General features: G+C 32.0%; 1 protein-coding gene across 1 annotated transcript; it reads right to left on the reverse strand.

Annotated features, from left to right (window-relative positions):
• Positions 1-1,765: 1,765 nt before the first annotated feature.
• LOC120076820 lies at positions 1,766-4,590 on the reverse strand. Its single transcript, XM_039030751.1, has 2 exons — positions 3,127-4,590; positions 1,766-2,193 (listed from the first exon to the last, which is right to left on the reverse strand). Exon 1 carries the CDS (start codon positions 4,035-4,037, stop codon positions 3,150-3,152), a length of 888 nt encoding a protein of 295 aa, XP_038886679.1. The 5' UTR covers positions 4,038-4,590; the 3' UTR covers positions 1,766-2,193; positions 3,127-3,149.
• Positions 4,591-13,172: the final 8,582 nt, after the last annotated feature.

Below are 13,172 nucleotides of genomic sequence, written 5' to 3' on the forward strand. Positions count from 1 at the left end.
TGATAGGAATCTTTGGTTATATTTTTTTAAAACCGATTTTATTATAAAATGTTTGGTTATACTACATCTATAAGTGATTCTTACTTTGTTAATCAATAAAGTGATGCTTAAAAAACGATTGAATATCAATACAAATTATTTAATTTTGATGTGATCTTTTGTTCTTATCTAACAATTTAGATTGTTTTTGAGTTCTATTTGTTTAGCAGATTTGATGTGATCATTTTGTTTTTTTTTCTTGTTTTTAAAAATTAAGCCTAGAAACAGAAACATTATTTCTATTTTTAAATTTTTTTTATTTATTTTCTATTTTTATCCCTAATTTAAAAAATTAAATCAAATTAAAAAAAAAAACTTTAAAAAATTTATTTTTGTTTTTAGATTTTGGATAAAAATTTAACCATTATATAATAAGAAAGATGTCAAATCATTATAAGATACGGAGGAAAAATAAGTTTAATTTTTAAAAATAAAAAATAAAAAAACGAAATGATTACAGAACGTGTTCATATTATTCAAATTTTAACAAAATTTCAGTTGAAAAATAATAACTAAAACAAAAAAAATTTTGGAAGATATAAAACAATTGGTCATTAAAAAATATGGCCCGGTTCCAATTTCTAAAAAGGTTCCTAGGAGTACATTTTTTATTAAATAAATTCTAAAAGCGTTTTTGATTAATTAATAATGTTCGGAAAACAGTTCTTTAAAAAAAGTGCTTTTAAAAGTGCCACCTTAAAATAGCAATTTAAATCACACTATTATTTGGTTGAATTTATTCTATTTCTATTGAGTTGGGTGTTATTTGGAAATAGATATTTGATTTTTAAGAGATTTTATTTACATATTTTAAATCAATAAGAAAAAAATAAATTATGATCTAACAACCAAATCCAAATTTCAAGAGTTGGGTTAGGTTGGTTGGAGATTTTATTTGAATTTTTTAGATTATCAGTCAAATTAACTTGAATTTTCATGTTGGTCTAAAAATATTCTCAACCAAAACCTACACATACAATTAATATGTAATATTTTGTTTGAGATAAAAACTTACATACTTCCACTTATTAAAATTAAAAAAGAAAAAGTCAAAAAACATTTAAGTAAAATACTAAACTTTCAAATTTTTTTAAGAATTTACAAATTTATCAAATATATAATAAAAAAGTCTAGAGTCTCGTGAAATACAAAATTTAATTTTATATCTAATAAATTTTTGAATTCTAAAATATGCCAAATCAAAACATAAAATCAAAAGTTTAAGTACTTATCTGGTACATAATTTAATAAATAAATATTTATAAAATGACAGTGCTAGAATATTCAAAATAGCTTTAAAAACTATGTATAAAATCTTTTAATATTCAAAAATTTATTATAGTCTAATTCAACTATAATTGATATGCATTATCTCCAATAAAGTTAGAAGTTCAACTTACTAAAAACATGAAAAGCCTCATGCATATCTCAAAAAAAAGAGAGTATTTTGGTGAGATTGGCACAATGTAACTCACGTGTTTTTATTGTTAAATCACTAAAAGAGAAAAATACCTCGATATAGTGATCAATTCAATCATTTACCTCATGAAAATTATGGCCTCAGAACCTCCACAAATGGATTCAAAACAATTAAGCATAAAAACTTCCACATTTAATGTTGATAAGGAAAGTTTTTCGCGTACAATTCTCAGATGATAGACCTCTAAATATCTCTACATTGGTATTATATTGTCCACTATAAATCTTTACGACTTGGATTGAGATAAACTGTCAAAAAGAGTACCTCTTACCATTGGATATAGTTTTTCACTTTTACCTGCAACCTCCTTGAGGATCAAAATAGAGTCATCAATTTCAGTAGGAAAAAAAGAAAAGAAAAATATGTAAATGATAATACATCATTCTATACAATAGACACAGGAAATGAGGTTCATGTTGCTGCAAAGTTCAACCATTAATTTATATATGTTACAATTTTTTTGGTCAATTTTATATAGTGCAACTTTGAGCTACTAGTAGAGTACGTAGTTACTAATTTGTTTCATTTCTTTGCATTGAGCGACCATTCCTTCCAAGTGTGTCTTGCTTGGTTACTTGGTGACGACCCATAATGCACACAGCTACTACCTTCCTTTTATTACATGTTTAATCACCTATTTATTTACACTTTCATAGTGCCAACTTCGGTATCACCTGCAAAAACCATTCATATAAAATGACTTTCATATTTAAGATAAATAACATTTATGTCGAACGGAGTATAACTTAACTGGTATTAAACATATATACTCGATCAAAAAGTCAAATATTTGAATCTTTCATCCTATAATATCTTTCTTATTTATGCGTTCCTAGACTAACTTATGTACCTAGGTAGTTGGCTACCATGAATTGAACCAATTCTCTTCTTTTATTATATCCATGACTCTTTTTTGACAATTAGGCCAACCCATGATTATTATCACTATACCAATTTATCAACATTATATTTATGCTAGATAATAATTGATTCCTTGTTTGGCGTCTTCAACTTTGATGCAATTCATAGTCATGTAAATCAAGATAGTTCGGTAATTAATCGACCAAAATCCATAAAGTTTCTACATGGATAGGAAAAATGATGAAGAAGCTTATTCCTATATATATAAACAGTACACGATTCTAGACCATGATTTTTTGGGGGTTATTAAATAACCATATGAATTGAAATTGTTCCATCTAGCTGATAGAGTCTACACATAATTAACGAATGATTTGTTCAAAATAAGGTTAAATGGAAGTCCATTATATTCTTAATTAAGGAAAAATCGATTAATTTACAAGATAAGTAAGAGTAATGGAGGAAAGAAGGGAGAGATGAATTACCCCCATTAAATTAATTATTACTAAAGGATATGGATATGTACCTACTATTCTAGTACTAAAATTTTGGGTATAGTTTAAATAGTTGTTGTAAAACTGTACTTTAATTGATGCTTTTTTTAGTTTATTATTATGTTGAAATTGTTAGGTGCAATGCTGCCAAAGAAAAACATAATGTCCCTATCATATATTAGAATGAAGAGAGTTTTAGTTTCTTAAGCAAAAGAAAAAATGAAAAAAGAAAATAATAAATTAAAATGGTACCTGAAATTCAATTGAGTTCAATTTCAATCAAAATCTTCTTGAAGCAAAGGAGCTAAAGTGAGAGCAGCTTTGACGTCTAATTTCCATGCAAATCCTCCACCGTCCATTCTCCACGCATCGCACGGCACAACTTTCGAGTCCTTCTCCATTTCCGTACCTCTTTTAAACTGCAGCTTTATTTGGCACGTAAATACTCTTCTCAAATTAGGTAATTTGGGTTTTGATATTAACCATACACCTACTTCTGCCGGTGACTCACCCTCACCCTCGTTGATGTTCCTTATTCTCTTTTCCCTTTCCCTTTCCCTTTGCCATACCATCCTCTTAAATGCCTTGTTTAACCACTCTACTCTATTCATACCGTCCGATACAAACCCTGGACACGTGTCTTCCTCTAGATTCTTTATCCTCTCTTCATCCGTACACCCTATCTCCCCTTCCTTCAATTCTAGATCCATGCATGCGTCCGTCACGCATTCTACCGTCACCCACAATTCCACCGCTTCACGTTTTGGATCTGATACCAATACCATCTCCTTTTCCATCCTTCCGGTAACCGTTTTATTCTCCGACCACTCAGATCCGCCGCCGATGAATTCCACCGGTAGCAGTTGTAGTGTCGTCGTCGCCTCCGCCGTCGTCACGGCGGCCTCATCATGATTAGCGATCTCCCCGTTTCTTGTAGTTTTCTTTTTCCTATTATATCTTCTAACCCTAACGTACTTCCTTTTCGTCCTTCCTTTGGAAATCGACGAGTTCTTACTTTCCAACGACGATGCACCACCGGAAATAGATCCTCCGGGGACAGGCTTCGGAGCAATCGGTCGGAATCTCATCATTATCGGATTGATTATCGTCTTACCACAAGATCCAACGATCATCCGTTGCGCTGCTGCTTCACCGCCATCCATGACGAACAAACAAACTTACTACGAAACTACAAAAACAGATTTTCAGTTTTCAGTTCAGGCATGGCGTTTTCGTTTTCGAGTGTGAGAGAGAAAGAGTACGATGATAAACAACAAAAACACACCAAAACAAAGCAAAGCAAAGCACAGTGCGGTGCGGATGATTTCTAAAAAAAAAAAGAAAAAAGAAAAAAGAAAAAAGAAAAAAGAACACGTGGCCCTAGGGCTAGGTAACGGAAATAGTGACGGGACGTTAATTGGTTGAATTATGTTTTATAGAGAGTGGGGCCCAGGGGAAGAAAGATGCAAATCTGGTAGTAATTGGATTCCGTTTGAGGAGTGGGACCACCGTCAACCAATAAGAAGTGAGGGAGTGTCAAGCACTGCCGAAAGGTGGGGCACACGTGGCTGGTCTTGGGGGAAGCGTAATGTTCCGTGAAGCGTGAAGTGGGAAGTTCCCTTTTTCAAATTTTTTTCATCTTTTTTTATATTTTTGAATATTTTTTTCTTGGTAGGTTCGAGAGCGTCAACACGTGGTTCTTTGTTATTAGAGAGAAGAAACTAAGAGTGATAACTGATCACATTCTTCCACGCAATTTATAGAGCGTGTGAAAATACGCGAGATAAGATATTTGTGGAGGAAGGCGCGTGAGGTGGGGTGCGCGTGGAGAGGGATTTGGGAGATGAGGACGCGTGGAGGGTGGGATATGAAGGAGGATCTAAGGAAAAGATTTTAGGAGTTGGGAGGTAGAAGAAAAATTGAGAGATGGGATTGGTCCTTCACACACAGCCATGTGCATATTGGTGATGCTATGATAGCGAAACCTTGCTAATCCTTTTTTTTTTTTTTTTTTTTTTTTTGAACTAGAAAGCTTGCTAATCAAACTTTCCACTTTATTCCTTTACCAAATTATTTTTTCAAACTTTTCTCCGTAGTAATCATAATTGTTAATTTTTATTACCATACTCATAATACTCTCATTGAGTCATAATTTTTTTTTACTCGCACGCTACTTTTAGAATACGTTTATCTAAGTAGAAATGCAATGAATCAATAGTAATTTGAAAAGTAGGTTTCATTTGATCATATTTGATATCGTTTACTTGTGTTTTGTATCTGATATCTAAATCCACTTTCAAATGTGTAATAAAAAAGTACAATCTAATTGAGGAGCGAAGGGTCATCAATTTGATTGAGTTAAGAAATTACATTACCGTTAATATTATTATTACGGTTATTGTCATTGTACTGTTACAATATTAGAACTGCAAAATTTAACATATTTCATAAACTACATTTCAGCTACATTTATCTAGGAGAAACGTAATAAATCAATGGTAATCTAAAAGTAGATCCCATTTTATTATGTTTGATGTTGCATCCTTATATTGACATCTCGAGTTTGCTTCCAAATTTGTATTAAAAAAAAAGTACAATCTGATTGAAAAGCGAAGGGTAATCAATCTGATTGCGTTTGAAAATTATGTTACTATTAGTATTACTTTACGGTTACTATTATTGTACTGTTACAACATGACAACCATAAAATCTATCACATTTACTGTTATCGTTACCGATTGACCGAACGATAATGATAACAATAAATGCGATAGATTCATAATTCTAAGTAAACGTGATAAAAAACAATTCAATTACACATTTGCGATTGTTACCCATTACAATTTATCTATCAATAAAATTTCATTATAATTACACCAATTTTTATTATAAATTGATAAATGTGGCTTTATTTCTTGGTTACTCAATTCTTTACGTCTCAAAACTTATCATTTAAACCTTAATTTTTTAAAGAAATAATTTCATCTAGTCTGTTCGAACTTTTTCTTTTCTAAATTATGAATATATATCACATTATTAATTAATTAATTTAAGAAGAGAGAATTTGAACTTTTTTCTCGATTAAATAGAGTATTTGTTGATAGCAGATTAACAATCAGGCCAAGTCCATAGGCAACCTAAAGCAAATCTATTAGTGAACGACAAAGGAAGGAACGCTCCAAAGTTGATAGATTTATCATTCCTTTCTATTTCAATAAAATTTTAAAAATCTCTCTTTTTTCCTTCTTGAGTAAACATAAATTGAGTTATATACGTATTGTGATTTGAAAATTCACCCTCAATAGAAGTACATGACAAATGATGTTGATGATCCACATTCATGTTGAGTGCAAAAGCTTTTATATAATAGACTTTCTATACATATAATCTAAATAAATAGGCTAATTACATCATTGTCTAAATATAACATCCCGAGTTCTAATTAAATTTAAATTAGTTTTTGTAAATTATTGGGTTTTATTTCCTTTAATTTTAAAATTTATGAGGCCAAAAATCAAATTATCGAGGTAAGTTAATTAATTCAATGAAATTTTTATGAAGTTTGGAAATTTGGATTTAACTTAAGATAAGTTAGATAATTTATTTTGGGATCTTGGATTTGATTGTGAGAGATTTTGAATATATGTATGTATGTATTAGGGTTTAAGGCTTTTAAAAAATATATTAAAAAGAAAAAAGAAGAAAAGTCTTCTTCTTCTTCAACCGCTTGACAGGGAAATTTGTTGAAGGTGTCATATGGGATTAGGGAGTCACTTCCGCTCAATGTCATGTTTTAAAAAGTTTCGAATGTATTTTCATTTAAAACTATTGAGTTTAGTAATTATACATATAAATATTTCATTTTATTAAAGTTTTCTTGGGAATCTGAATCAAATCTTATTTTGTTATTTATGTGTTTAGAAAATAATTATTTTACAATAAAACGATAAACTGGTTTTGGTTTTAGTTTTTGAATTTGCATGCATGGTAGTAATGACCTTAGTTATGGGTCTCGAAAAGTTGGGTCGTTACAGTTGGTATCAGAAATCAAGTTATAGGTTTTGTAAATTGACTTACAACGTAAGTCAAGAATGTCCCTATTGTCCATTAACGGGTTCTTCATCATCGCCAGGTATGTCTTTTAAGTAAATGTTTTTAGTATGTTATGCATGAAATCTTGTTTGATTTAATGTCTTAGTTGACATATTTCCTTGGATGGGGAATCTAGTAGAAACTGATTATGTGTGAATGTTAGGGTATGGCACCCAAATACAGAGTGAAAATGAAGATTAGAGAAGGGGTTTAGGATCCACAAGTCTAGGACCCCCAAGTTCAAGATCCCCAAGTCTAGGATCCTTCCATATCGGGAGCATAGAAGGATGGAGCTGGTGGGAGTCAAAATTTTCCCGTAGCTCCAACCCCACCTGGTACTTAGGTTGATGAGGATGCAATGGCAATCCGGATTGGGAGAAGCTGTTACTAAAGGGAATGGAATTCCCGCAGTGAAACTTACCTCGGCGCAGAAAAAAGCGTCGGCGTATGTAACTTTCCCTGACGGTGCAACAACGACGTCGAGATAAAAAACTATTCTGACGGATTCTATACTACCGTTGGGATAACGCATCTATCCTAACGGTCTAATAACCAACTATCGGGCGTATTCAACTATCTCGACAGTATCATAATCGTCGGGCTATCTTTCTCTTATCTCGACAATCGAAGCAACACCGTTGGGGTAAAATTAAATTCTCCTGATGGTGGTTGAGCAATCGTCGAGAGTAGTTTGATTTTTAAACAAATAATAAATATAAATGAGATGATTATGGAAAATTGTTACAGTTAGGCCGACAGTATGGAAGTAACCATCGGACTTTGTGGAGTTTGCCTGACGGTATTTGAGTGACCGTCGGGCTTTTGTGGAGTTAGCCCAGTGATTCGTGGAGAGACCATCGGGTGATTGTTATTACAATAAAAAATTTATGAAAAATGGAGAAGTTATGCCGACGGTGGTGTAAGAAGATCGTCAGGAGGTGTGGAATACACTCGACGGTACACGAAAGATCGTCGGTCTATGGGTATTAAATTAAAAATTAGGTGGAAATTTGTGAATTTATGTTGACGGTTGTGTTAGAACACCGTCGGTAGAACTTGGTGTTAGCCCGACGATTTGCATGTGACCGTTGGAAGTGTGCAACTCCCTCGACGATTTTTGATTTACCATCGAGATATTTTCATTTCTCCTGACGGTTTACCAGACGACAGTCGAGATAAATCCGTTTAAAACCCTCGCACAACCTCGTCTTCCTCTATTTTTCTTTTTCTCCTTTCGATCTCTGCCCGATTTTTCTCCCTCGCTCGGCGTCTGGTCGTCCTCTCATCCGTTCGCTGTCCATTCCATCCAGTCATCGTCAGTCTGCTTCAATTTTTGGCAACATTTTTTTCCCCTCCCACTGTTTATTTTGAATGAATTTTAATATTATGAATTGTACACATACTAGAATCCACATACAGCTGGTTGTAAATAATTAATGTAATATAATAATCATCTAATATTTGATTTTTTTCTCAAAATGTCCACAATAAGAAATTCAATATGATTCACAACTTGGAAACTATGTTTTCCAGTTATATCCTTGAAATCCCTAAATCCTATTATTATATTTTGTTGATCTTCACAATTCTTTGGTTCAACATAATACCATGAGATCCTAATTGATTGTCCAACAAGGCAAATCTTATACAAATGTTTGTTAAATATGAGTTGTTGATTTTTTTTTTCCCTACATACAAAATTTTCATATGCCTTTTAAAAGATTTAAGTGAAGGGAAATCCTACCATAATTATTAAGAGGCTAAATGTACATGTTGCCTCTATGTATAACATATATATTGTTGTTTGTAAATGAACAATGGTAGGTCACATTGATGAGGAGGCAATCTTGGAGTATTTAGCGGCCGAGCAAATTGGCAGATCATCCTCCGTGGGAGATAATTCAAGTTATTTTAGATCTATAATTGGTAATTTGAATACAAACTAATGTTTAATTAAACTAACGACGTATAATTTCTTCAGAGTCTGGTTGTACGAGTAATTGGATTGTACGTGGATACTCTCAAAACGCTGATTTGGGTAGATATGTGCAACAATTTGGGAGAATTTCTATCGAAATCGACCCTGTATGGGAGAAACCGATTTGCAACAATGCAAAAAGGTTTAGCAATGGCATTGGTACCAACATTCGGGAATCTTTTTCTGTTCGTTATGGATGATGGAGAGAGGTACCAATAGAAACTAGAGAGTTAGTTAAAAGTAATTATTGGTAAGATGGTTATTTGATATTTTACAAATTATATATATGCATCTGCATCTGCAGAAATACTAATTAGTTTTTCTTTTTTTTTCTTAATTCAGAACCATATTGTGTTAGACTTGTCCAGCCAACTATTCAATAATTTCATCGATGAATAGATGAAAAGTTTGTTTAAAAAGTACAGGGGGAAACTACACAAACACTATAAAAAATATGCAAGTCCTAAAGAGGCATGAGCACACTCACTTGATCGACTTAAAGATGACATAGAAGATTGACACTTTTTATGTAACAAGTTTGAATCCACCGACTGGAAAGTAAGAACTTTTTGTCCTTTTTTTTTGGGTTTACAATCATTTCAATTACTCATTTCCTCTTAATTTCTCATTTTCTTAGAAAGTAGCATAGACTAATAAAAGGAATCGATCAGCCCAAAAGTACTCTCATATAGCTGGTTCTAAGACTTTCATATGCCTACGAGAATCCACGGTAATATTAAAAGTATTTCTATATTTGATTTCTAAGAAAGTATTATTAATATCTTCTATGTGAATTGTTTTGCAGAAAGGATCTCAACGGTTAAACAATAGACCTAGTGGACTTATTCAAGCAAACACACTGTAAGAGTGTCCAGTCGTTTGTTAATCAGGTCGCTAATGATGCATATGTAAGTTCTTATTCCACAATGTAACTTTGTTTACATACAATTTTCATACAATAATTTGTCCTAATTATTGATGTAGAATCAAAGGTCGAGCTGAGAGAAGCCTCACCCAAGAAGAGTCTGAACCAATATCGGAAGAAGAAATATACGAGCAGGCGTTGGCACAGGAGTGGGCCTTGGTAGGACACCAAAGGGTAAAAAATGAAAAAAAAAAAGTAAATCATCATCCAGTGCATCCTCATCAAGAGTTATAAAGGAGCAAAAACAAGAGATAGAAGAGATAAAGGCCAGACTGGCTAAATTGGAAGCTCAAAGACAATCTGAGATGGATGATATGAAAGCTATGCTCTTACAGCTCATGAGAGATAAATCGAACTAGGTATGAACTCTTCAATTTTCATAGTAAACTTGACTAGAAGTTTACGTATATTGTTATTCTGCAGTTATGGTAACAACATTAACGTATGGTTATTTAAAGTATAGTTAGTGTTCTGAAGTTGAGTTTGATTTTCAATTTGTGCTAAATGGGGGGTGGAGAGTATAGTTAGTTTGTGTATGTTGTTTCAATTAGAAGTTTTGAAGTCTTCAACATTTATGGTAACTAATTAGTTTCAATTCTTAATTATGTTGGTTTGTATGTTGGGAGGGGGGGTTTAAGTTGGGTTTTAAGTACAAGTATGTTTAATTTTAATTTGGTTTGTTTAAATAAATGTAGATATGTGTTCGTTTGTTTCAATTTTAATTATGTTGATTTGTATATTGGGATTGAGATTTTTTTTTTTTTTTGGGGGGGGGGGTTGAGGGGTTCAATAAACTTCATTTAAGAAAAACTAAGTTGGGGGAGGTAAGTTGGTTTGTATAAGTAAACGTATATGTCTTGGTTTGTTTCAATTCTTATGAGTTGGTTGGGTTTAAGTTGAATTTTAAGTTCTATATTAGGTTTGAGATTGAAATATATAGTTATGAGTTCGTTGGATTTAAGTTGGGTTTTAAGTTTTATGTTAGGTTCAAGTTAACGTGAGTTTTATTTGTTAATGTTCTTACATTGCTTTTAAGTTCTATATTTAATTTGAGATTGAAATATGCAAGTTTGAGTTGGTTTGTTTTAATTCATTAATGTTCTTAGTTGAGTTTTAAATTCTATATTCATTTTGAGATTGGTATATGGTATTTGAACATTAAACATATTTAAATTTGTATTTTGTAGGTCCCTTGAGGTTTATGTTGCAGAAGCATCTCTCGACAAACACATTTTAGGTTATAGATGTTAATGTTATTTTTGATTTAGGAATTGTAGATTAAGGTTGTAAATGCATCTCCTGATACGACTCGACGCTATCATGAGCTTGTATTTTTTATTGAGGAATTGTGGATGTATTGTGTTAATTTGAGATGAATAGTATGTTTAAGACTTGAAATTCAAACATGTTTTCTATATAATATTTACTTTGATATGACATTTACTTGATTTTTTTGGTAATGTTTATATTAGTTTGAATGATATTTTTAAAACTCAAAGAGGCATGACATTTGAAAAAAAAATTTGAATAAAGAATTAAAAAAAGCTAATTCTAACGGTTAAATATATAATCGATAAAAGAGGTTAAGAAAAACCATATTTAATGCATTTTTCATCTTCTCCTGATGGTAATAAACAAAACCTTGATGGTCCACGAGGTCAAAAAATCTATGAAATCCCGACGATGCAAACACACCGTTCGTGTAAGTCAATTCGCCCAACAGTCTTTATAAATTTGTCACGGTCGAGATATATTCAATTAGGTTATCATCGGGCAAAGTTTTTTTTTTCTCCCAAAGGTCTTTATAAATTATGACCGTCGGGGTTTAAGAATTATCCCGACGGTCTTGTTGAGGGTCGGGATAAAGGCCCTATTCTCCATCCGTTGAGATAATTTTTTTCCCCACGATTGCGTGTTATACCATCGAGGAAGGTTATGCCAACAAGGCTTTGCCCACGGTCCTCCTAATGATTATTGGCCGTTGGCAAAAGTTTAACCGAGGCTCTTTTTGACTAATCCCGATGGTTTTCGTTGTCAGGAAAGGTCCAAATTATTGTAGTGTTTATGTCTTATATTTTCAATTTGAAACTTGAAATTAAACAGAGAACGAGGGAAACATGGATAAACATACATAAGCCTAAAGCATGCATTTCTACTGTAAATTACAGAAAGGAAAGGTATGGAGATAGATTTACCTTTAAAGATCCGTTTCTTCTCGAATTCCTCTTAGACAACAAGATCACGAACAAGATCTCCTTCTCACGAACGTTGCTTCACAGCAATACTTCAAACACAGCAACGATGACACCAATACAATGATTATATTAAGGTCAGAATCAAGGAGAGTTGTGGGTTTCCTTGGTTAATTTTGGTGAAAGGAAGGAGATGAAGAAGTTAAAAAAATCAAAAAGCTTCTCTATAGAATGATTTCACGTATCAATCAAATCCTCAACTCCTTTGTCTAAGGCCTTTTGAGAGGTGTGAAAGAGTTATCAGAGTAACTCCCTCCACTACTTGAAAATAACTCTATGGGAGTTAATTTTTAAATTAATTTTAATAATATTAACTAATTTAATATAATTAAATTTAAACCATATATTATATTCATTATAATATACAACCTATAGTTTATATTATATCACATATAATATAACCTATAGTTATATTCTCTCATATAACCTATAGTTTTAATATGAATCAAATTCACATTAATTTTAACCTATAATTTTTGTATGAATCTCATTCATATAATTAATATTTGAATTATATTAACATATTTATTTCTCTCATATAAACTTTGTAATATAATGCCTCAATATACATTATATTAATTGTATCTCATACAATTAAATCCCTTTAATTAATTTAAACAATGCAAATTAATCTAAAATTAATTGATTTTCATTAATCTTTATTGAGCTAATAAGGGGACCTTATGAACCTACAGCTTAGAAGCTCCAATAATATGAGATTAATTATTTAAACTATTTAATTAAATTAATCCCCATTCATTATCGGTCACTTCATTAAAGACCGATAGCTACACTCTTCGCACGATAGATATATTTATGTGTTCATTGGATATAACCAATAAATAGTACGTTGACCCTTCACAAATTACTCGTAAGTACAGTTGGGTCAAAATTATTGTTTTACCCTTGTAGTTATATATAACTTCTTAAGTATCATTGATCCCTTCATTGAACAATTAGTCATAGTCCCACTATAATTAGACCCTCTCTGGCTAGTGAGAGGGTGAGGTGCCTCATTGTTCAAGACCCGGATCCAACCTGTAAAGGAGCA

The sequence above is a fragment of the Benincasa hispida genome, chromosome 4 (assembly GCF_009727055.1).
Source record: "Benincasa hispida cultivar B227 chromosome 4, ASM972705v1, whole genome shotgun sequence".
In the NCBI taxonomy this organism is placed as follows: Eukaryota; Viridiplantae; Streptophyta; class Magnoliopsida; order Cucurbitales; family Cucurbitaceae; genus Benincasa; species Benincasa hispida.

Coding starts and splice junctions, on each gene's coding strand:
- LOC120076820 (XM_039030751.1), bottom strand. CDS start 4,037: ATGGATGGCGGTGAAGCAGCAGCGCAACGGATGATCGTTGGATCTTGT.